Source organism: Pongo pygmaeus, chromosome 9, assembly GCF_028885625.2.
Source record: "Pongo pygmaeus isolate AG05252 chromosome 9, NHGRI_mPonPyg2-v2.0_pri, whole genome shotgun sequence".
Taxonomy (NCBI): domain Eukaryota; kingdom Metazoa; phylum Chordata; class Mammalia; order Primates; family Hominidae; genus Pongo; species Pongo pygmaeus.
Window position 1 is genome coordinate 74780497 of NC_072382.2, and position 26469 is coordinate 74806965.

The following is a 26469-nucleotide window of genomic DNA, read 5'->3' on the forward strand; positions in this document are numbered from 1 at the left end:
CCTCCCGAGTAGCTGGGATTACAGGCATGTGCCACCAAGCCTGGCTAATTTTGTATATTTAGTAGAGACAGGGTTTCTCTGTGTTGGTCAGGCTGGTCTCAAACTCCCGACCTCAGATGATCTGCCTGCCTCAGCCTCCCAAAGTGCTGGGATTACAGGCATGAGCCACCGAGCCTGGCCTCTTATTGTATTTTCAAATCTAAAATAGGCCGGGTGTGGTGGCTTACACCTGTAATCCCAGCACTTTGGGAAGCTGAGGCAGGCAGATCTCTTGAGGTCAAGAGTTCAAGACCAGCCTGACCAACATGGCAGGAACCCCGTCTCTACTAAAAATACAAAAATTAGCTGGGTGTGGTGGCGCGCCTGTAATCCCAACTACTTGGAAGGCTGAGGCACGAGAATTGCTTGATCCCAGGAGGTGGAGGTTGCAGTGAGCCAAGATCACGCCACTGTACTCTAGTCTGGGCAACAGAGTGAGACTCTGTTTCAAAAATAAATAGATAAATAAATTATGTGCTTCTTGAATCCTTTATCACAGGTAAGTGGATATTAGTTCTAAGCATTATGAAATTATTTAGCCCATTTCTTTGGCTCCAGTTAGATTTCTGTATGTGTGTGCAGAGGATTTTCTTTTGGGGTGGATACAGCATGCAAGGTATAAGATCTGGCTTTCAATCTCAAGCCTGTCACTTCCTGCAAACAGTACAGTGGGGGAGATTTTGGGGAGACTTTAACATCTCTTGGTTCTTTAGCTTATTTTAATGCTCCCACGCAACCACACGTTTCCTATTTACCTCTCTCTTCTTGGCAAGGTCCAATTCCACTGAATTTGGGCCTTAGAAACCACTAACCTTGCCGTGTTCTTCTGAGCTCATCCTTACAGTAAAGAATTTCAGGAGAAGAACATTACCACCTATCAGGCCTGTTAATACAGGCTCCCAGCAGGAAACAAATGCCCTGCTAAAATTGTTCCTTTGTAGTGGGAAGTCTACTGAATTAGGAACAATGAAACTTGTGTTCTAGGCTTGGTTCTGCCGCTTTTCTGCCTTGTGACTTTGGGTAAGTCAACCTTCCCCGTCTAGGCATGGCGGATCCTGAAATTATATGTAAAATGTTTGTTGTAGGTGAATTTTTCTGGGAAGAGAGTGCATAGTTTTTATCAGAGCTTTCACAAAGGTAGAGAAATTCTGGATTAGAATATCTCTAAGACTAGAATTTCAACTTGTATGTCATGTAACTTCACAATGCTGTGCAATATTTATTGAATATCTATTATGTGCTAGGAACTCTTGATGCCTTGCCTATTCAAGAATGAATTGCAAAATAATTCTTTTTTTTTTTTTAAATAGAATCTCTCTGCTGCACAGGCTGGAGTGCAGTGGTGTGATCTCGGCTCACTACAACCTCTGCCTCCTGGGCTCAAGAGATCCTCCCATCTCAGCCTCTTGAGCAGCTGGGACTACAGGCATGCACCACCACACCCAGCTAATTTTTGTATTTTTTTGTAGAGACGGTATTTTGCCATGTTGTCCAGACTGGTCTCGAACTCCTGAGCTCAAGTGATACACCTGCCTCAGCCTCCCAAAGTGCAAGGAATACAGAGATGAGCCACCATGCCTGGCAAGCAAAATAATTTTACAAAATGGATGAACAAGACATGGTTCATTCTCAGAGGGAGCTGTTAAACCAACAGAGATAAGACACAGACAATATACTTCAGGCAGAAAGTGACAAGTGTTAAAAGGAGGATACAAAGCGCTATTAAAATTCGGAAGGAATGATTTACACCCTTTTGGAGTTGTGACACCTTAGACTAAATTATTGAAGTTGTTTTATTTTGAGACATCCCCCTTCTTTTTTTTTTTTTTTTTTAAATACTAAGCATCCTTTTATTTGCTGACACCATTACAAAAACATTACATTTGCAACAAAAAAGTGTTTTCTTCAGTTGAAGTCAGAGGCAGTTACTTCCCAAAATATTGAGTAAAACAGTGTACAACATCAGTGAGACATCCCCCTTCTAAAAGTCCCACATAAAATAGTGGGAAATAAAATTAGTTTTGTTTGAGGGGGACTTTTTTGGCTGTTTTAAAAAAATGTCTTAGAATCTTCTCTCTCAGGTAATTTTCTGCATATGTCATGCTCTGACCCACTCCATTAACGTGGTATAAAAGGAAGCTTAATGCCATCTGTCCCCGCCTTCCTCTCCAGCCTCTTCTCCACTCTCCCGGATACCACGCTTTAACTGTATTGGGCCTTTTGTTTTTCTTCCAAGTCATTATACTTTTTCAAGGCTCACAAGCTGTTCTGTCTACTTGGAAGACCTCCCCTTCTTCACCTGGCTAATTCCCCTTCAACCTTTAAATCTCAGTGAGAAAGCAGGGTGAGGAGGGACACAAACAAATTTCTCCTTCTGAGAAACCTTCCTGGATTCTCTGCACTGAGTTACTTTTCTTTCTTTTTTTTTTTTTTAAATTTGAGACATGGTCTCACTCTGCTGCCCAGGCTGGAATGCAGTGGTGTGATCCTGGCCCACTGCCCCTTGAATACCTAGGTTCAAGCGATCCTTCTGTCTCAGCTTCTCAGTAGCTGGGACTACTTGGTGGCACATGCCACCAAGCCTGGCTAATTTTTAGAAATTTTTGTAGAGATGGGGTCTCACTATAGTGCCCATGCTAGTCTTGCGGTCCTGGGTTCAAGTGATCCTCCCACCTTGGCCTCCCAAGTGCTGGGATTACTGGTGGGAACCACCATGCCCAGCCCTGAGTTGCTTTTCTTACCATGAGCTGCCAGAGTTCTTGTGCTTCCTCTGTCCTAGGAAAACTGCTTTATGTTTTAATCATCTGAGTGTTTTTGTTGTTTTTGTTTTTGTTTTTGTTTTTGTTTTTGTTTTTGAGACAGGTTCTCGCTCTGTCACCCAGGCTGGAATGCAGTGGTGCAATCTCAGCTCACTGCAACCTCTGCCTTCCAGGCTCAAATGATTCTCCCTCTTCAGCCTCCTGAGTAGCTAGGACTACAGGAGTATACCACTACACCCGGCTCATACTTTTGTAGAGATGGGGGTCTCACCAGGTTACCCAGGCTGGTCTCGAACTCCAGGACTTAAGTGATCCGCCTGCCTCAGCCTCCCAAAGTACTAGGATTACAGGAGTGAGCCACTGCACCTGGACTTAACCGTCTGTTTTGATGACTATGTTCCCTTTTAGATTATGAGGTCCCTAACGGTAGAAGTCTCAGTTTTCTTCATATCCTCAGTGTCCAGCACAGGGCCTGGCATCAAGGAGAGGACAGTAAATATTGATTGAGCTGGACTGAAATGTGGTTATTGGAGCTGCCCTGTGGTTTTATAAATCAGATTTCTCAAATATAACCTACTATCTGCAAACACCTGGCTCCAGATGACCTTGGTTGCTTGAATGGATTGGATGCTCCCTTTGTTTAGGGCTGTAGGCTTTTCTCTGATGTTATTCAGTGTCCCAGGGTGGCTAGTACAGTAGTGCTGGATACTGGAGTAAGTTGCTCCAGCCTCCTGGCTTCCTGCACAGGACAGCACAGTGAAAGCTTTCGTCCACCACCTTACAGAGGCTCTGTCCTGAGTTCCTGTCTCTTATCCCTCTGGGGAACTGGACTAGTTAAACTGGATGGAATCTTTTGTGGCCTCCTTTCTTTCTCTCCCTAAGCCTAGAAAAAAAATAAGTTGGCCAGATTCCCATTTTTTCCTCTCTGGGTCTCAGTCTGGCCCCTCTACTCTTATGAGCCCAATATCCCTAAGACAAGAGTAAATTCTCATGCTCATGCATAAAGTATCTAACCCTTGTCCCATTTCTGCTGGTATAATCCTTTCATTCCTCCTTCGAAAGGTCCCACACTCAGTCTTATGATTTACGCATCTTGGGAAGGAGAGAGGGGTATCTACTTCATCTCAGCTTTCCTTGTTAATACTGTTTTTATCTTTTTATCTCTTTCTTTCTTTTTTTTTTTTTTTTTTTGAGTCAGAGTCTTCCTGGAGTTCAGTGGTGCCATCTCGGCTCACTGTAATGTCCACCTTCCGGGTTCAAGCAATTGTCCTGCCTCAGCCTCCTGAATAGCTGGGATTACAGGCATGCGCTACCATGCCCAGGTAATTTTTGTATTTTTAGTAGAGATGGGGTTTCATCATGTTGGCCAGGCTGGTCTCAAACTCCTGACCTCAGGTGATCTACCTACCTTGGCCTCCCTAAGAGCTGGGATTATAGACATGAGCCACTGCGCCCAGCCTGTTTTTATCTTTTTCTTACATGGCCCGGTTTATAACTCTGAATAGCTTCCCATCCCTCCATCCCGTGTCCTTGTCCTTGATGCTTTTTTGAGGGAGTAGATGAGAGATAAAAATTAGGCTTTTTCTCGGGTGGCAGCATGGGGTATGACAATAAATGTGGTATTTCAGCTCGCTTACAGTATGTACCTGACCTCCTTCTCAGTGATTTCCCTTTTTGCACCTTGTATTTCAGACATGTTTTCTCATACACCCATGCTCTTTCCTGCCTCTGTGCCTTTGCACATGCTCTTTCCTTTGTATGGGATGATACCCTCCCTTTTTTCTCTATGGTGCTCATCCTGTAAGACCCATCTTGACCTGTGGCAGTGAGTGATCATATTTTAGAGTGTATCTCCAGACCTAGCATCCTGTCTCAAAGTGTAGATCTCATTATTCCTTAAAGGCCCTGCATCATTCAGTTGAATTTAAAAGGCTTCAGATATTTGGAGTGACTTATATTTCATAGAAGTAAAAATAAGGCCAGGCATGGTGGCTCATGCCTATAATCCCAGCACTTTGGGAGGCCGAGGCGGGAGGATCACCTGAGGTCAGGAGTTTGAGACCAGCCTGACCAACATGGTGAAACTCCATCTCTACTAAAAATGCAAAATTAGCTGGGCATGGTGGTGCATGCCTGTAATCCCAGCTACTTGGGAGACTGAGGCAGGAGAATCGCTTGAGCCGGGGAGGTGGAGGTTGCAATGAGCCGAGATCATGCCATTGCACTCCAGCCTGGGCGACAAGAGTGAAACTCTGTCTCAAAAAAAAAAAAAAAAAAAAGTAAAAATAATAATAGTCATTCACATTTGTATAGCACTGGGTCATTTTTCCCAAGACCATCTACTTACTTGCCCTCAGCTGTTGTCCAGCTTCCAGTCTTGGGGTAATGGCAGCTTAATAATCTGAAAATTGCCAAGAGAAAGATGTGGAAGGATGAAATGGAGGCAACGTGAATTTCTGTCACTTTGTTATATGTTCTCATTCCAGGCCTTGGAATATCTTCTGTAACTCAGACAATTTTCTTCCTCTTTGCAGAGTGGCCCCTAGGAATCAAGATAGCTTTTCTTTTGGAAACTTCATGCTGTTTTTAGTGTTGATAGAGAGGAGGTGTCTGCCATTTCTGTCACCTATTTTATTTTGTTGTGGCACCCATAATAGATCAGCTGTCACAGCCACAAATCTGTGAGGAGACTGGAATCATTCCCAGATAAATCAGAAGGTCAGAATCACTTTATGGTTATAGTCCTGGCTTCTTGAGAGCTTGTCTGGAGGTTGTAGCAGGGGAGCGCAGCTAGTCATATACCCTTGACTAAGGACCAGTCTCCCTCTATTGGGGATGGTTGTCCTCTTCTACTGAGCTTGCAGCTTCGGGAGGGACTCACATGGAGTGTTGAGGGAGGAAGGGAACACCGGCCTAGCCAGCCAGATCAGCCGAATCAACCCTGGCAATCAATGGGGTGACAGATGTTGCAGCCAGATCGCCCTCACATCTGGTCCTACCTTCTTGGTAACAAAACAATTGGTTTTGCTGGTCTGGAAACTGTAGGGCTAGACATGTATTATAGGACTGGCTTAGGGAGAGTTACTTTATATTAGCACCCATGTTTTCACTCGTTTATTTCTTGTAGCTCATTAAAAGAAAAACCATAATTGAGCATCTACTATATGCCATGCACTGTGCTGAGTATCCATGATGCTCAGGTGAACCGGACATGGTCCTAAAAAAAGTGTAAAGTCTGCTGGGAAAGTTAGTGCTCAAAAGTGTAACTAAGTACTTGAGGCAAGTGCTTTACTAGGGAATAAACTAAATATCAAGAGAGTAAAGATAAGCAATTCCTTCACGATGTTTTACATGGTAAATCCATACAATTTTAAAAACAAAAAAGAAGCAATTCTCCCCGAAAGAGTCAGTGAAGGTGTTACGGAGTTCAGCTCAACAAACATTTATTAAATGCCACCTATATTCTTGGCACTGGGTAGGTAAAGCTGAACTGGACACTCCTCTGGCAGTATCTAGTTGCTTGGGGTAGCTGTTGACACAGGGCTGTGAAGAACATAGAAAAGCTCCCCAGGGCTTTTCTAAGTACAGGGAGTGACTCACGTGCCTGTGCCATTAGAGCTCCTGGTCTGCAGCCTGCTGGGAGTCTTGCCCTGTGTCACCAAATTACAATAGTGTCTGATTTTTAGAGGGATTCATGTTTGATATGAATAATAGTAATGACCCTTTTCCATTCTAAAAGTACTTTGGCATCCATTATCTCAGATCCTTGCAAGCCATATTCCCTTGGAACATTAGTGGTACTAGAGCCAAACCCCTCCTCAAGATGAATAATAATAGTCTTTCCCATTTTAGAAACATATTAAATGAATGGATAGATTTTCTAAATTTCACACATTCCTCCTCTCAGTTTTACTTGATGAAAACAAATATTAACAGAGAAACTCAGTTATGTTTTTATTTTTTTAAATTATTTTTTTCAGAGACAGGGTCTTGCTCTGTTGCCCAGGTTGGAGTGCAGTGGTGCAGTCATAGCACACTGTACCCTCAACCTGTCAGGCTCAAGTGATCTTCTCACCCCAGCCTCCAGAGTAGCTGGAACTACAGGTGTGTACCACTACGCCTTGCTAATATTTTTATTTTTTTAATTGATTAATTAATTTTTTGAGATGGGCTCACTCTGTCATCTAGGCTGGAGTGCTGTGGCATGATTATGGCTCACTGTAGCCTTGACCTCTCTGGCTCAGGTAATCCTCCCACCTCAGCCTCCTAAGTAACTGGGATTATAGGTGCGCCCCACCGCACCTGTCTAATTTTTTGTAAAGATGGGGTTTCACCATGTTGGTGAGGCTGGTCTCGAACTCCTGGACTCAAGTGATATGCCTGCTCCTAAAGTGTTGGGATTACAGGTGTGAGCCACCACAGCTGGCCTATAATTCATTTCAGTTCAACTCAACATTTAATAATTTGGGGCTCTAGGAATAGAAAGATTAATGAGACATAGTACCTTCCTACATGAATTGTGGTAGTAGTTTAGCTACCATAATAGAGAGACCTACAATACCAGGGGCTTAAGTAAAATAGAAATTTCTTTCTTTCTCACATAAAAGTGTAAGTAGATATTCCAGCTTTTTGTTTTGCCATACTTATCATATTGCTTCTATCTCGTGGTTTGAGATGGCTGCTCCCTTTTTAGCCACTAGGTTCACATTTCAGGCAGCAGGAAGCGGAAAGGGGAAACGGTGGTCATCATGTTTCTTTTCTTTCTTTGTTTTTTGTTTTTGTTGTTCTTGTTTTATTTTGTTTTTGCTGTTTTTTTGTTTTTTTGTTTTTTGAGACGGAGTCTCGCTCTGTCACCCAGGTTGGAGTGCAGTGGTGCGATCTCGGCTCACTGCAACCTCTGCCTCCTGGGTTCAAGTGATTCTCCTGCCTCAGCCTCTCGAGTAGCTGGGACTACAGGTGTGTGCCACCACGCCCAGCTAATTTTTTGTATTTTTAGTAGAGACAGGGTTTCACCATGTTGGCCAGGTTGGTCTTAATCTCCTGATCTCAGGTGATCTACCCGCCTCAGCCTCCCAAAGTGCTGGGATTACAGGTGTGAGCCACCGTGCCTGGCCTGTTTTGTTTTGTTTTTTTTTGAGACAGGATCTCATTCTGTCATCCAGCCTGGAGTGTAGTGGTGTGATTATAGCTCACTGCAACCGCAAACTCTTGAGTTTAAGCGATCCCCCGGCCTCAGCCTCCTGAGTAGCTGGGACCACAGGTACACGCCATCACACAGGGCTAGTTTTTAAATTTTTTTGTGGAGATAGGGTCTTGCCATATTGCCCAGGCTTGTCTCAAACTTCTGGGCTCAAGCCCAGATGGCTCAAGCGATCCACCCACCTTGGCCTCCCAAAGTGCTGGGATTACAGGTGTGAGCCACTGTGCCCAGCCATGTTGTCTTTTTTTTTTTTTTTTTTTTTTTTGAGACGAAGTCTTACTCTGTCACCAGGCTAGAGTGCTGTGGTGTGATCTTGGCTTACTGCAACCTCTGACTCCCTGGTTCAAGCGATTCTCTTGCCTCAGCCTCCTGAGTAGCTGGGATTACAGGCACGCGCCACCATACCCGGCAGATTTTTGTATTTTTAGTAGAGATGAAGTTTTACCATGTTGGCTAGGATAGTCTCGATTTCCTGACCTCATGATCCGCCTGCCTCGGCCTCCCAAAGTGCTAGGATTACAGGCGTAAGCCACCGCGCCCACCCTGTCTTTCTTTAGAGTAATTGAACTAGCACTTTGCAAACTGCAGGTGCTTAATAAATTCTTCATTTCGTAAAATTTACTAGTTGGAAATTAGGACCATGCTTATCTCCAATATATAGTAGTAACAGTAATGTCCTATCTACACAATGTACACTACACAACCTCTTTTAAAAATGCCATTTATGGCAGGGCGCAGTGACTCACGCCTGTAATCCCAGCACTTTGGGAGGCGGAGGCTGGTGGATCACCTGAGTTCAGGAGTTTGAGACCAGCCTGGCCAACATGGTGAAACCCCATTTCTACTAAAAATACAAAATTACCCAGACATGGTGGCAGATGCCTGTAATCACAGCTACTCAGAAGGCTGAGGCACAAGAATTGCTTCAACTCTGGAGGTGAAGGTTGCAGTGAGTCGAGATCATGCTACTACACTCTAGCCTGGGTGACAGAGTGGGACTCTGTCTCAAAATAATAATAATTTTAAAATGCCATTTATTTATTTATTTTTAATTTATTTTTTTGAGACAGGGTCTCGCTGTCGCCCAGGTTGGAGTGCAGTGGTGCGATCTTGGCTCACTGCAGCCTTCTCCTCCTGGGTTCAAGCAATTCTTGTGTGTCAGTTTCCTGAGTAGCCAGGATTACAGGTGTGCACCTCCATGCCCAGCTAATTTTTGTAGTTTTATTTTTATTTACTTACTTTTTTTGGGACAGGGTCTCACTCTGTCACCCAGGGTGGAGTGCAGTGGCACCATCTCAGCTCACTGCAACCTCTAGCTCCCAGGTTCAAGCAATTCCGGTGCCTCAGCCTCCTGAGTAGCTGGGACTACAGGCGCCCAGCTGCAACCTCCACCTCCCGGGTTCAAGCGATTCTCCCTGCCTCAGCCTCCCAAGTAGATGGGATTACAGGGACTCACCACCACACGCCCAGCTAATTTTTTGTATTTTTAGTAGAGACGGGTTTTCACCATGTTGGCCAGTCTGGTCTCGAACTTCTGACCTCAGGTGATCCTCCCACCTCGCCCTTCTAAAGTGCCAGGATTACAGGCATGAGCCACCGTGCCCTTCCAAAAATGCCACTTATTATTATATACCAGGTGCTATAAGTACTATGTGCCAGGCCTTAAAGACATTATTTCATTTTATAGCCTTATAAACATATATTATTTAAGCCTTAGAGTATCATATGGTTATTCGAGACCCTGTTTGAGGAATCCAAGACTCAGAGAAAGATTAAATGATGTGCCCATGTGGCTAGAAGTTTTCAGAGCCGATATTTGGAATGAGGATGGCCAGAATTCATCTAACATCTCTAGTATTTCCATTTCATATAAATTCACTCTATTAAGCTTCACAATAACTTTAGCTGTTACAGATGAGGAAACTGAGGCCTAGAAAGGTCACACAGTGTCATGTAGTGACTAAGCAGATAGTTAGGATTTGAGGTCAGATTTTCTGTGGCTTCCATCTAAGTCTAGTGCACTTTATATAGCATCAGGCCATGCCTCCTTGCTACCCCAGTCAGAGCCAGGCCTTTTGTCCGTATGTCTCTCAAGTGTATAACACCAGGTTATAAACATACTCGATCGCTGCGTACCTCACAGCTCATTATGGACTGTTGATAGTACTAACCCCAAATCATTCAAATCCTCGGGTGTAAATTTTGTTATTTTCATCACTAGAATTTCTGGAAGCTGAATATGCTGCAGGCATATCAGCCTTTTTTTTTGAGGATTCAGATAATGGATTAATTCTTATCCAACTTTCTCGCCCTGGAGAATGTCACTTATAGCAATAGGTAGATACTATCACTTTAGAGGAGAGAGCCTGGGCTTGGGGCTGCAGACTCAGCTTCCAGTTCTGGATAGACATAAAGTTGTTACCTTTGCCCTTGTCTTGCTGTTAAACCTTACACAAGCCATTTTCCTTTTCTGGGTCTCAACTTCCCCCTTGTGTAGAATTAGGGGGAAGGAGAGATTAAATTATCTCTAAGATCCTTTCTGGCCGTAACAGGCTATGATTCTAATTTGATTCCTTTCTTTATCTGCTCTTTCCAGCAAAGTTGCTCAGTAACCTTGGGCAAGTAACTTACCTTCAGAGGACCTCAGTTTTCTGTCTGCGAAATAGGGGTAATAATGTGAACATTTCTGTACAAAACTTGTTTCATAATTTACCCTGTAGTCTATTTGGGGGACCAGAGTGCAGTCCTACAAGGACCTAAGAATGACAATCCTGGGCCATCCCTTAGTGAATCCAGGCCATAGGAGTGCCAACGTTTGATGATGGACAGTAGTCCATCCTCCCTACTACGTTTCTCCTAACTTCCTTTCCTTTCCTGCCTGGCTGGCCTTCATGTGCAGTCAGGTTGGGCTTCCCAAAACACAGCTTTATTCATGTATATCCTTTGCACAGATTTATTTATTTATTTATTTATTTATTTAGAGACAGAGTCTCGCACTGTTGCCTGGGCTGGAGTGCAGTGGCGTGATCTTGGCTCACTGCAACCTCCGCTTCACGAGTTCAAGTGATTCGCCTGCCTCAGCCTCCTGAGTATCTGGGACTACAGGCGCCTGCCACCACGCCTGGCTAATTTTTTTATATTTTTAGTAGAGATGGGGTTTCACCATGTTGGTCAGGCTGGTCTTGAACTCCTGACCTCATGATCTGCCTGCCTCGGCCTCCCAAAGTGCTGGGATTACAGGCATGAGCCTCCGCTCCTGGCCCACAGATATATCTTTAATAGTTCCTCATGGCATTCATGATGTCCTGAACTCAATCAGTAGGAGTAGAGAGAATGGGATGGATGTGAGAAAAATTGTGTAGATAAAATGACAGAAACTGGCATCTGGTATTATATGCAGTTAAGCTCTTGCTGGCTATGCTGTGCCCTGGCTCAGAACTGAAATATGTATTGTAATATCACAATGGGATCCTGATAATGTGAATTGGTTCGGGTAGATCTAGGCCAACATGGAAAAGCAAGTGAGATGCCAAGAGGGACACTGGGATCAGCTTTCTTTTCTTTGTTCTCCTGAAGCAATACCTTTGGAGAGTCCTGGCATTTTCTGTGGTTAAGAAAAGCCTCCTACAGGCTTCAGAGAAGCTCCTCCCCTCTCTGCTGGAAAATTTCAGCCACTCTCCATTGCATTCTGACTTCAGCATTCTAGACAGCTCTTACTGCAGTGCTGCCTGTCACGATGAGAAGTCCTGATTGCTGCATTTGGCCATGAATGTGTTGGGCTCTGAAGAGGAGAGAGCCAAATGTCTGCATGTTGGTGGTTGGTTTCTAGAGGTTGGCTTCCCACTCACCGCAAGGTCTAGTACCCTGGGGTGGCCACCACTGTTAAGAACTTTAGTAATGCAGAGGAAAAATTCTTGCACTGGGGATCAGAAGGTCTGGATTTTAGTTCCTGGGATCTGTCTTGTCTGGCTTCGTGATTCTGGGGAACACATTTATCTGTTTGGGCTTCATATTCTTCCCTTGCAAAGATGAAGAACCAGGACAAAAGCATCTCTAAATTCCTTCCTATTCTAAAATTTTAAAAATAATGACTCATTGTATGTTTCTCTTTGCTGGTCCCTGTGCTAGATATGAGGAATATAAAGTTAAATAATAATAAAAGTTAATGTTTAGTGTTTATGTGCCACAGATTGTATTAACCATTTTACATGTAGTATTTTGTTCAGTTCTCAAAACATTCCTGTGAGATCAGGTCTATCATCAGTATTACTGGCCTTGTAAAAGGACCATTTCTTTGTCTTCTCTGTGCTTCCTCAAATTGGGTTCCTGCTCTTGATAGGTTGACCTTCAGAGCAGCAGTGTAAGGGAACCATTCCAGGTTCAATGTTAGGAACAATGCTGCTGTGGAAGCCCCTAGACTGTTGGCTGTTAGATGGGGTGACTTAAGACATATCAGTAGAGATAGTTTTTTTTTTCTTTTTTTCTTAAAAAAAAATTCAGCCCCATAGCAAGACTTACTACAAATCTCCAATTATTAGGACATGGTGGTATTATCTCATGGATAGACAAATAGCCCAATGGAACAGAAGAGTAGAGAAACAAATGCACATATCTCTGGGTGCTTGTTATATGACATAGGTGGCACGTAAAGCAGTGTGGCTGGGTCATTTCGGCTGGATGATCATGTGAAAACAAAAAATGACTCTTGACCCTATTTCACACCACACACAGAAATGACTTAAAGATGAATTGTAGATCTAAATGTGAATATTAAAATAATAAAACTGCTAGAAGGTAAAATACAAGGATATCTCCATGATCTTAAGGTAGGCAAAGATTTCTTAAACAGGACACAAAAATCCCTATAACCATAAAAAATGAATACATTGGACTACATTAAAAATAAGAACTTAAGTTCAACTTCAGGCCTGGTGTGGTAACTCACTTCTATAATCCCAGCACTTCGGGAGGCTGAGGTGGAAGGATCGCTTGAGGTCAGGAGTTTGAGACCTGCCTGGGCAACAGAGTGAGACCCCATCTCTGAAAAATTTTAAAAATTAGCCAGGCATGATAATATGCACTGTAGTCCCAGCTACTTGGGAGGCTGAGGCGGGAGGATCACTTGAGACCAGGAGTTCCAGGCTGCAGTGAGCTACCGTTGTGTCACTGCACTCCAACCTGGGCAATATAGTGAGACCCTGTCCTTAAAAAAAAAAAAAAACTCAGCTTTGTCAGTGACAAGTTAAACCAAAAAGAGAAAATAAATAAAAATAAAAAAATAGCTTCTCATCAAAATACACCATTATAAAGTTAAAAGGGGGCTGGAAGCTGTGGCTTATGTCTGTAATCCTAATACTTTGGGAGGCCAAGGCTGGCAGATCACTTGAACCCAGGAGTTTGAGACCCACCTGGGCAACGTGGAAAAACCTTGTCTCTATAAAAAAAATGCAAAAATTAGCTGGACATAATGGCACATGCCTGTAATCCTAGCTACTCAGGAGGTTGAGGTGTGACGATCACTTGAGCCTAGGAGGTCGAGGCTGCAGTAAGCTGTGATTGTGCCACTGAACTCCAGCCTGGGCAACAGAGTAAGACCCTGTTGTTGTTGTTGTTTTTTTTTTTTTAGACGGAGTCTTGCTCTGTCACCCAGGCTGGAGTGCAGTGGTGTGATCTCGGCTCACTGCAACCTCCGCCTCCCGGATTGAAGCGATTCTCCTGCCTCAGCCTCTGGAGTAGCTGGGATTACAGGCATGTGCCACCACGCCTGGCTAATTTTTGTATTTTTAGTAGAGACGGGGTTTCACCATATTGGCCAGGCTGGTCTTGAACTCCTGACCTCAGGTGATCCGCCCACCTCGGCCTTCCAAAGTGTTGGGATTACAGGCATGAGCCACCACACCTGGCCAACCCTGTCTTACAAAAAAATAAAATAAAATAAAATAAAAATAAAGTAAACAGGGAAGGTACAGAGAGGGAGAAGATATTTGCAGCACGTACAAAGGATCATGTTTAGAATATATAAAGAGCCTCTACAAATCAATAAGAGAAAGGCAGACAACCCAATTTTTAAAATGAGCAAAATACTTGAATAGGCAGATTACAAAAGACAGTATCCAAATAGCCAGTAATCATATGAGAAGGTGCTCAGGCTCAATAGATATAAAGAAAATGCTAGTTAAAATCTCATTGCATTACCACTACCAAAATGACTAAAATAAAGAAACCCACAAGAAAACCTGACTATACTGTTTTCTAAGTGTTAGGAAGAATGTAGAGCAATTGGAACTCTCATACACTGCTGGTGGAAGTCTAAATTGGAAACTACTCTACAAAACTGTTTGAGAGTATCTATTAAAGGTGAACCTGTTCATACTGTGTAACTCAGTAGTTCAGCTCCCAGGTACACCCCCAACAGAAATGCATACATATGTTCACTAAAAGATACATACTAGAACATTGGTTGCACTACTATTCATAACGGCCCCATACTGGAAATAACCCAAATTTCCACCAACAGTAGAAAGGATAAATAAATTGTGGCGTATTCATACAGTGGACTAGTAGCACATGAGAAGGAAAGAATTGCCATTCCACATAATGCCTGGTTGAATCTTATGAACCTAATGAATGAAAGAAGACAGACACAAAAGAGAATGTATCTATCATTCCATTTTCATGAATTTCAAAAACATGCAAAATAACTCTACGGTTTCATAAGTCAGGATAGTGGTTACTAATTTGGGGAAAGGAGACCTTTTAGGGTACTGGTAATGTTCTGTTTCTTGTCTAGGGTACTGATTACAGAGCTACTTTCACTTTGTGAAAATTCACTGAGCTGTGTAACTTATTTATGTATTTTTGCATATTAATATATTGCAATAAAAATTTACTAAAATTCAAACATAATAATTTTTTAATTTTCTAATTTTAGATTAATAAAATATTTACACTATTGGGCCAGGCGTGGTGGCTCACGCCTGTAATCCCAGCACTTTGGGAGGCCGAGGCGGGCGGATCACGAGGTCAGGAGATCAAGACCATCCTGGCTAACATGGTGAAACCCTGTCTCTACTAAAAATACAAAAAATTAGCTGGGCGTAGTGGCGGGCGCCTGTAGTCCCAGCTACTCAGGAGGCTGAGGCAGGAGAATGGCGTCAACCCGGGAGGCGGAGCTTGCAGTGAGCCGAGATCGCGCCACTGCACTCCAGCCTGGGCGACAGAGCGAGACTCTGTCTCAAAAAAAAAAAAAAAAAATTTACACTATTAAAAAATTTTAAAAACAGAAGAAAATACTTTAAAATTCTCATTCCTACCCCCAGACCCCAGCCACCTAGTTCCCTCACAAGCAGCCAATGATACTAGTTTTTGGGGGGTTTTTGTTTTTATTTTTGTTTTTGAGACATAGTCTCACTCTGTCGCCTAGGCTGGAGTGCAATGGCTCAACTACCACTCACTGCAACCTCTGCCTCCCAGGCTCAAGCGGTCTTCCTGTCTCAGCCTCCCAAGCTGCTGGGACTACAGGTGTGCACCACCACGCCTGGCTAATTTTTGTGTTTTTTGCAGAGCTGGGATTTTGCCATGTTGCCCAGGCTGGTCCTGAACTCCTTAGGCTCAAGCAGTCTGCCTGTCTCAGCCTCCCAAAGTGCAGGAATTACAGGTGTGAGCCACTGTGCCTAGCTGATACTATTTTTGTACATGCTTCCAGAGATATTTTTTAAATATGCAAGCAAACAAGCATGTATGTAATTACACACATGCACATACACACATATCTATTCTCTTCCAGCTCCCCCATTTTATATGTGTGGCAACATTTTGAACACATTATTCTACAGTTTGCTTTTATCATTTATTTTATCTTAAAGACCTTTCCAGTATCTGTACATAAAGAAGTGGTATTTATTTATTTATTTATTTGTTTAGAGATGGAGTCTCGTTCTGTCGCTCAGGTTCGAGTGCAGTGGCGGGATCTCAGCTCATTGCAACCTCCGCCTCCCGGGTTCAAGCGATTCTCCTGCCTCAGTCTCCCAAGCAGCTGGGACTACAGGCACACACCACCATGCCCAGCTAATTTTTGTATTTTTAGTAGAGACGCGGTTTCACCATATTGGCTAGGCTGGTCTCGAACTCCTGACCTCATGATCCACCTGCCTCGGCCTCCCAAAGTGCTGGGATTACAGACGTGAGCCACCGCGCCTGGCCTCTTATTTCTTTTTACAGCTGCATAATTTACTTAATAAGTCTCCCTCCTTTTCTGTTTTGAAACAGGATCTCACTCTGTTGCCCAAGCTAGAGTGCAGTTGCGTGACCACAGCTCACTGCAGCCTCAACCCCTCAGACTCAAGCCATCATCTTACCTGAGCCTCTTGAGTAGCTGGTATTACAGGCACTTGCCACAATGCCCAGCTAATTAAGAAAATTTTTTTTGTAGAGTCGGGATCTAGCTATGTTGTCAGGGCTGCTCTTGAACCCTTTGGCTCAAGTTATCCTCCTATCTTGGCCTCAAAGTTCTGGGATTACAGGTGTCAGCCACTGTACCCAGCCATAAGTCCCTCTCTTTATGGGCATTTAGGTTAGATTATTTTCGGTTGAGGTGCTTTCTTCTTTCTGAAGTATGTTGTGTTAAATATTTTTTTCCCAGGCTTCGTTTTAACTTTTTTTTTTTTTCTTGAGATGGAGTCTCGTCCTGTCACCCAGGCTGGAGAGCAATGGGCGCAATCTCGGCGCACTGCAACCTCACCTCCCAGGTTCAAGCGATTCTCCTGCCTCAGTCTCCTGAGTAGCTGGGATTACAGGTGTGTGCCACCATGCCTGGCTAATTTTTTGTATCTTTAGTAGAGATGGGGTTTCACCACGTTGGCCGGGCTGGTCTTGAACTCCTGACCTCGTGATCCATCCAACTCGGCCTCCCAAAGTGCTGGGATTACAGGCATGAGCCACCACGCCCGGCCTTCATTTTAACTTTTTACAGCAGCCTACACAAGTTGATATGTAGTGAAGCAATGTTTTGTATGACAGAAAAGGGATAAATCAAATAATTATTCTACCTCTCAGTTCTCAAAAGGAATGCTGTGTAGACAATTGTAGAATTTCGAGCTAGGAGGAGTAGAAGAGAACTAATGCTGAGATTCCTTTCTGTTAATTTTTTTTCATGATCTGATAAAACTCAGGATTCTGTCGTCAGAAACATGTACATGTAAAATTTTGCATATAAATTTTGGGGCTTGGCCAGGAGCAGTGGCTCATGCCTGTAATCCTGGCACTTGGGGAGGCCTAGGTGGGTGAATCACCTGAGGTTAGGAGTTCGAGACCAGTCTGGCCAACCTTGGTAAACCTCATCTCTACTAAAATTACAAAAGTTAGCCAGGTGTGGTAGCAGGCACCTGTAATCCCAGCTACTTGGGAGGCTGAGGCAGGAGAATCACTTGAACCCGGGAGGTAGAGATTGCAGTGAGCTGAGACTGCACCATTGCACTCCAGCCTGGGCGACAAGAGTGAAACTCCATCTCAAAAAAAAAAAAAATGGGGGGCTCATAGACCCCTTAATTCATATATGGGTTAGGAATGTTTTAATCTAGGCTAGGCGTGGTGCTCACACCTGTAATCCTAGCATTTTGGGAGGCCGAGGTTGGTGGATTGCCTGAGCTTAGGAGTTTGAGACTGCCCTGGGCAGCATGGTGAAACCCCATCTCTACAAAAAATACAAAAAATTAGCCAGGCGTGGTGGTGTGCACCTGTAGTCCCAGCTACTTAGGAGGCTGAGGCATGAGAATTACTTGAACCGGGGAGGAAGAGGTTGCAGTAAAGCCGAGATCGCTCCACTGCCACTCCAGCCTGGGTGACAGGGTGAGACTGTCTCCAAAAAAAAGAAAAATATTTCAATCTAACATAACCCCATCAGCTTACAAAATGAGTAATAGAAAGCCAGAAATGGGAGGTGAATCTCAAAACAAGGTAATAGCAGAAGACAGTCACATGTATTCATGTTCAAGTAATTCATGTATTCAAGTAATGACAGCAATATTCTCTCCTTGCATTAGCTGATGTCACAGCCCAGACTGGCAAGGGAAGCTGCTCTTTCCTTCCCAGGAGAACTTCAGTTTGTAGGTAGGGTAACCTGAGAGCAAAATGTGAACAAATTTATTAGAAAGATTGACTTTTTAAAATATCAAGATAGTATTATTAGAATTTCTTGTATAATACTTTGATTATTTTCTTTCTCTCTTTGTTTTCTCTTCAGCCCAAGAAGAAGAGGGGAAAAGTGGAAGTGAGAGACATTAATTTGGGGACAGATTATGAATATGGGGTTTTAAACATTCATCTGACTGCGTATGACATGACCCTGGCAGAGAGTTATGCCCAGTATGTTCACAACCTCTGCAACTCTCTCTCCATTAAAGTCGAGGAAAGGTATGAAGGTGCTTTTGTATGGGATGTTCTTGGTGTGGGTGGAATGCTCTGCTTTTTTGTTAAACTAGGCTTTTGAGATACGGTTTACATGTAGTAAAATTAACTCTTTTTAGTTATATAATGTACTACAATAAAAATATAGATTTGTTCTATTAACCTGAAAAGTTCTTTGGTGCCCTGGTGTAGTCAGTCTTCTCCCTCTTCCCCACTCAAGTCCCTGGCAACCACAGACCAATTTTCTGGCCCTATTGTTTTAACTTCTCCAGAATATCATATAAATGAAATTACACAGTATGTAGCTGTTTGTGGCTGGCCTCTTTCACTTAGTATAATGTGTGTGACATTCTTTCATGTTTTTGCAAGTTTTTTTTTTAATGGTAAAATACACATAAGTTACCAGCTTAACTATTTTTAACTGTACAGTTTAGTGATATCAAATGCATTCATAATGTTATACAAGCATCACCACCATCCATCTCCATAATGCTTTTCATCTTATAAAAATGAAACTCTAGCTGGGCGCAGTGGCTCACACCTGTAATCCCAGCACTTTGGGAGGCTAAGGTGGGAGGATCACTTGAGCCCAGGAGTTTGAGACCTGCCTGGGCAACATAGTGAGACCTCGTCTCTACAAATAACAAAATTAGTTGGGCATGATGGCATGTGCCTGTAGTCCCACCTACTCGGGAGGGTGAAGCGGGAGGATAGCTTGAGTCTAGGAGGTGGAGACTGCAGTGAGCCGTGTTCTTGCCACTGCACTCCAGCCTGAGTGACAGAGTGAGACGCTGTCTCAAAATTTAAAAAAACAAGCCAGGCGCGGTAGCTCATGCCTGTAATCCCAGCACTTTGGCAGGCTAAGGCGGGTGGATCACCAGAGGTCAGGAGTTCGAGACTAGTTTGGCTAACATGGCGAAACCCTCTCTCTGCTAAAATACAAAAATTAGCTGGGTGCGGTGGTGCGCGCCTGTAGTCCCAGCTACTTGAGAGGCTGAGGCAGGAGAATCGCTTGAACCCAGGAAGTGGAGGTTGCAGTGAGCTGAGATTGTGCCACTGCACTCCAGCATGGGCAACAGAGCAAGACTCTGTCTCAAAAAAAAAAAAAAAAAAAAAAAAAAAAAAGATTAAAAAAATCAAACACTGGAACTGTACCCATTAAACAATAACTGCCCATTCCTTCCTCCCCTAAGCTCCTGGTAACTACCCTTCTACTTTCTGTCTCTGACTTTGACTACTCTACCTCATGTAAGTGGAATCATATAGTATTTGTCTTTTTGTGACTGGCTTCTTTCACTTATCATAATATCCTCAAAGGTCATCCATGTGGTAGCATATGTCAGAATTTCCTTTCTTTTTCTTTTTTTGTTTTTTGAGACAGAGTCTCAATCTGTCACCCAGGCTGGAGTGCAGTGGTGCAATCTTAGCTCCCTGCAACCTCTACCTCGTGGGTTTCACCATGTTAGTCAGGCTGGTCTCTAACTCCTGCCTCAAGTGATTCTTCTGCCTCAGCCTCCCGAATAGCTGGGATTACAGGTGCGCACCACCGCACCTGGCTAATTTTTGTATTTTTAGTAGAGATGGGGTTTCACCAACCACGTTGGCCAGGCTAGTCTCGAACTCCTGACCTCAAGTGATCGCCTGCCTCAGCCTCCCAAAGTGCTGGGATTATAGGAGTGAACCACTGCGCCCACCTCCTTTCTTTTTCTTTTTTTCTTTTAGAGACATGGTCTCTCTCTCCTACCCAGGCTGGTATGCAGTCATGGTCTCTCTCTCCCACCCAGGCTGGTATGCAGTGGTGCGATCATTGCTTATTGCAGCCTCAACCTCCTAGGCTCAAGCGATCCTCCTCTCTCTCCCAAATAGCTGGGACTACGGGCAAACACCAACTCGCCAAGCTGATTTTTTATTTTCCTGATATGACCTAGTCCTCTGAATGCCTGGCTAATTTTAAATTTTTCTGTAGAGATGGGGCCTCACTTTGTTGCCCAGGCTTCCTTTCTTTTTTTCTTTTTTTTTTTTTTTTTTTGTCTCACTCTTGCCCAGGCTGGAGTGCAGTGGCACAATCTTGGCTAACTGCAACCTCTGCCTCCCTCCAACCTCCAACCTCGCCTCCAATTTCTGGATTGTATAGTAAGTTTATGTTTAACTTTATAAGAAATTGCCAAATTGTTTTCCAAAATGGCTGCACCATTTTTTATTCCCACCAGCAATGTATGAGAGTTCCGGCAACTCTTCATCCTGGTCAGCAGTTGGTATCATCAATTTTTAAAAAGCTATTAATAGGTTTATAGTGGTATCTCATAGTGGTGTTAATTTGCACTTCACTAAAAATAATGATGTTGAGCATCTTTTCATGTGCTTATTTGTCATCTGTGTATCTTCCCTGATGATATGTCTGTTTAAATCTTTTGTCCATTTTAAAAAATGGCTTGTTTTCTTATTGGGTTTTCAAAATTGTTCATCTATTTTTAGATAGCAGTTCCTTTTTTTTTTTTGAGACGGAGTCTTGCTCTGTCGCCCAGGCTGGAGTGCAGTGGCACAATCTCAGCTCACTGCAAACTCTGCCTCTTGGGTTCACGCCATTCTCCTTCTTCAGCCTCCCGAGTAGCTGGGACTACAGGCGCCCGCCACCATGCCCAGCTAATTTTGTTTTTGTATTTTTAGTAGAGACGGGGTTTCACTGTGTTAGCCAGGATGGTCTCAGTCTCCTGACCTCGTGATCTGCCCGCTTCGGCCTCCCAAAGTGCTGGGATTACAGGTGTGAGCCACCGGGCCCAGCCTAATTTTTGTATTTTTAATAGAGATGGGGTTTCACCATGTTGGCCAGGCCAGTCTCAAACTCCTGACCACAAATGATCCACCCACCTTGACCTCCCAAAGTGCTGGGATTACAGGTGTGAGTCACTGCGCCTGGCCACCAGTTCCTTTGCAGATATGTGTTTTGCAAATATTTTCTTTCTGTCTATGACTTATCTTGTTGTCCTCTTAACAGTATGTCTTTTGAAGAGCAGAAGTTAAGCTTAATGAAGTTCAGTTTATCAATCTTTTTCTCTTATGGTTTCTGCTTTTGCTTTTATATCTAAGAAATCTTTGCCTGACCCAGTCGCAAAAAAACATTTTCCTATGTTTTCTCCTAGAAGTTCTATAGTTTTAAGTATTATATTTAGGTCTGTGATACATTTTTAATTATTTTTGTATATAATGGGTCAAAGTTATTTTTTTTTGGCATACAAATATTCAGTTGTTTCCAGCACCATTTGTTGGAAAGATTTTCTTTCTCCACTGAATTATCTTAGCACCTTTTTTGACAGCCAGTTGACCGTGTATATGTGGGTCTATTTCTCTGCTCTATTCTGTTACGTATATGCTTACACCTGTACCCACTGTCTTGATTAATGTAGTTTGATTACCAACTCTAACTTTGTTCTTCTTTTTCAAAATTATTTTGGCTATTCTAGGTCCTTTGGTTTTCCATAAAAATTTTTAGAATTAGCTTGTTGATTCTACAGAAAATAGTCTGATGGGATTTTTTTTTTTTTTTTTTTTTTAGGATTGTGTTGAATCTGTAGATCAATTTGGGAATAATTGAAATCTTAATTGTTTATATTGAGTCTTCTGATTCATTAACACAGTTTCTCTCTCCATTTACAGTATTTAGATATTCTTTATCTGCTCTGCTTTTATGTAGTTTTTGGATTTGTTGGAAGACTGTAGGAGAGGGAAGTAACATTTACTCCCTACCTACCTGCTCCAGTCTGGGCTCTTTACATATCTTATATCAGTATTTCACACAGTATAGGATGCCCTCTGGTTTTCCTTAAATAACATTAAATCCCATGGGTAGAAATTCCTTCCCTTTGTAATTTTTTTTTTTTTTTTAATTTTGGAGACAGAGTCTTGCTTTGTCACCCAGGCTGGAGTGAAGTGGTGTGATCTCGACTCACTGCTACCTCCATCTCCTGGGTTCAAGTGATTCTCCTGCCTCAACCTCCCTGGAATAGCTGGGACTACAGGTGTGTGCCACCACGCCTGGCTAATTTTTTGTATTTTTAGTAGAGATGGGGTTTGCCATGTTGCCCAGGCTGGTCTTGGACTCCTGAGGTCAGGCAATCTACCTGTCTTGGCCTTTCCAAGTGCTAGGATTACAGGCATGAGCCACTGCACCCAGTCCCTTTTTAATTCTTTTTGTTTTTTGTTTTTGTTCAGACGGACTCTTGGTCTGTTGCCTGAGCTGGAGTGCAGTGGCGCAATCTCGGCTCACTGCAACCCCTGCCTCCCAGGTTCAAGCGATTCTCCTGCTTCAGCCTCCCAAGTAGCTGAGATTACAGGTGTTCCCCACCACACCCAGCTTATGTTTGTATTTTTAGCAGCCATGGGGTTTTGCCATGTTGGTCAGGCTGGTCTCAGACTCCTGATCTCAGGTGATCTGCCTGCCTTGGCCTCCCAAAGTGCTGGGATTACGGGTGTGAGCCACTGCGCCCAGCAGCAACTTTTTATCTATGTTCTGTCCTTATAGTTTTGCCTTTTTCAGAATTCCATACAAATAAAATCATATAGTATTTTTCTTTTTGATTCTTCTTTTGCTTAGCATACTGTATTTGAGATTCATCTATGTTGTTGCCTGCAAGTAGTTTGGTTTTTTTTTGTTGTTGCTGAATAGCATTTCATTGAAAGGATGTACCACAGTTTATTCCTTTCCTGATTGAAGGACATTTGTGTTGTTTCCAGTTTTTGGCAATTATGAATAAAACCACTATAAATATGTACAGGTTTTTGTGAGAACACACGTCTTCATTTCTCTAGGAGTATGATTGTTGGGTCAAATAGTAAGTGAAGTATATGTTTGATTTTATAAGAAATCAAGGCTTGGGCACAGTGGCTCACACCTGTAATCCCAGTACTTTGGGAGGCTGAGGAGCATGGACTGCTTGAGCTCAGGAGTTTGAGACTAGCCTGGGCAACATGGTGAAATCCTGTCTCTACATAAAAAATACAAAAACTAGCCTGGCTTGGTGGTGTGTGCCTGTAGTCCCTGCCACTTGGGAGGCTGAGGCAGGAATATTGTTTAAGCCCGGGAGGCAGAGGTTGCGGTGAACTGAGATCGTGCCACTGCACTCCAGCCTGGGCAACAAAGTAGAGAGCCTGTCTTAAAAACAACAACAACAAAAATGTAGCTTAGGTGATCTGTCACTGTGGCAAGGTAGTATATGACATGGTATGTGGATATGGCAAAAATTACAGTTGCTTTTTTTTTTTTTACACTGAGTCAGAAAGTTATTTTAATAACAAAACTTTTTTTTTTTTACAGAATCAATATAAAATAGCAGTTGATGACTCCATAATTATCAGAATTATTTATACTTGAGGTCTTGGCTAAGTGGAGCTGAAATCAACAAAAGGTCTTGGACTGTTGGCTCACAGATCATCCTAGGAAGCCTGCCCTCCTGATATCTGTCATACTTACCTCTTATGAGATGACCCAGTCCTTTAAAAAAAAAAGTATCTCTCTTTCTTTATTTATTCTTTGGAGGCTTGAAGTGAATTTGACACCATTTATTAAACACCTTCTAGCCTTTGTCTTTTACCATTTCTTCAACATTCAGTTCTGATTGCATCCATTTCAACTTTGTCTGCTCTTTTCTAAGTTGCTTTAATAACATTAAGTTGTCCAAATTATTTTCTGTCTCTTCTCGGAGGTTTTTTACTACTTCTGAGGTCTGGGCTATACAATTTTTTTTTTTTGAGACGGAGTCTCGCTCTGTTGCCCAGGCTGGAATGCAGCGGCGTGATCTCGACTCACTGCAACCTCTGCCTCCCAGGTTCACTCCATTCTCCTGCCTCAGCCTCCTGAGTAGCTGGGACTATAGGCACCCACCACAACACCTGGCTAATTTTTTGTATTTTTGGTAGAGACAGGGTTTCACCATGTTAGCCAGGATGGTCTTGATCTCCTGACCTTGTGATCCGCCCTCCTCGGCCTCCCAAAGTGCTGGGATTACAGGCCTGAGCCACCGCACCTGGCCTGGGCTATACAATTTTTTATGACTCTGTTCCTACTGGCAAGAACTGCCATCAAAGACCCATAAATTTGTTTACAGGTTTGGCTGGCATCAATTTTCCCTACAAAGGAAGCTGTTGGAACCTTAGTGTTTAATTTATATACTATTCTGTCATCACTTGTCCTTATCACTTTGAGTAATTCCTGGAACTGGGCGAACTCCTTCCAGTTCACACCGCCACTGGGTGCCACCATATTGGACAAACAAAAATTATACTTTCTTACTCATTAGATATTAGTATATTCCCATTTAACAGATGTGGAAATCAAGGCTTAGAAAGGCTGAAAGCACAGAACCAGTAACTTGACAAGTATTTTCAGTTATATAGGGTCTTATTTTAAGTCCTTCAGCCAAATTTGAACTTTTAAACCTTTATACATCAGAGTACAACTGTGCTAAAAAATGTTCTTTAGGAGATTTGATAATAAGCTGTGACTTTAGCTCTCATAGCTGACAGTACTTCAGTTCTAAAAATGTGCTTTATCTCTTTCTGATGCCCCAGAGAGTTGGTTCCTCTTTCAGCACTTGACACATACCTCATGTCACTTAGTGCTCTGGGCTCGAATGATCTATTCATGTGGCAGTTCCTTTTCCCTCTGACAGTAGTTTCCTTCTGGATGGGGACTGTGTTCTTTGTTTCTTTAGCACCCACTACAAGGCCTGCCATATGGGAGACATTCAGTCATGATTGAAAGAATGACAGGTTTTTAAATATCACTATACATTCCAGTTGTGTGGTATACAGTTGCTAAATTAATGAAAGTCATTTTAATGAATTAATTCAAAAACTATTGATTGAGCCTCTTCTTGCTACGTGGTGAGCACTGCACTAGACATTCTGGGAGATATTAAGGTGAACCTCCTAGTTTCAGGGAACATACACACACAGTGAATGCACACATACATGCATGTACATACATACCGAGAAACATAATTATAACATAATGTGAAACATAAACTACAATTACAGCTCAAAGAGGCAGAGTAACATAGTAATTTAGAGTAGTGCTTCTCAAAGTACCATTCCGAGAAGATGTCAGGAACTTATGCCAAAATGTACATTAATACTTGGTTTCCTTCATTAGGAAAGTCTTGATATTAAGAAAAAACTTGGCTGAATCATGCGGTTTGTTTAGTGACTGGTTGCACATTTCTTGTCTGTCATGGACCAGTGACAATTAGGCTGTTCACTGGCAGCTTGTCTATGGACCACACTTGAAATAATATGTGGTTAAGAGTACAAGCTCTGCCCACAGAATGGGAGAAAATATTTGCAAGGTATCTAGCTGACAAGGGATTAATAACCAGAATATATAAGGAGCTCAAACAACTCTATAGCAAAAAAAAAAAATCTAATAATCTAATTTAAAAATGGACAAAAGATCTGAATAGACGTTTATCTTAAAAGATGTACAGATGGCAAACAGGCCTATGAAAAAGTGCTCAACATCACTGATCGTCAGAGAAATGCAAATCAAAACTACAGTGAGATATCATCTCTTTATGGCTTTTATCCAAAAGACAGGGAATAACAAATGTTGACGAGGATGTGGAGAAAAAGGAACCTTTATACACTGTTGATGGGATTGAAAGTTAGTACAACCATTATGGAGAACAGTTTGGAAGTTCCTCAAAAAACTAAAAATTGAGCTACCAGATGATCTAGCAATCTCACTGCTAGGTATAAACTCCAAAGAAAGGAAATCAGTATATTGAAAAGATATCTGCACTCCCGTATTTATTGCAGCACTATTCACAATAGCCAAGATTTGGAAGCAACCGGAGTGTCTGTCAACAGGTGAATGGATAAAGAAAATGTACATGTATACATAGAGTAGTATTCACCCATAAAAATGAATGAGATCCTGTCATTAGCAACAACATAGATGGAACTGGAGGTTATTATGTTAAGTGAAATAAGCCAGGCACAAAAAGACAAACATTGCATGTTCTCATTTATTTGTGGGTGCTAAAATTAAAAACAATTGAACTCAGAGATAGAGAG

General features: G+C 42.6%; 1 protein-coding gene across 2 annotated transcripts in view; it reads left to right on the forward strand.

Moving 5' to 3' along the window:
- Positions 1-26469, forward strand: part of MRPL48 (mitochondrial ribosomal protein L48) — a 76593-nt gene that overhangs the window by 38480 nt on the left and 11644 nt on the right. For both annotated transcript variants that reach the window (XM_054440911.2, XM_054440912.2), the window contains one exon: positions 18239-18408. In XM_054440911.2, coding sequence (XP_054296886.2) covers positions 18239-18408 — 170 coding nt within the window. The remainder of the gene's footprint in view (positions 1-18238; positions 18409-26469) is intronic.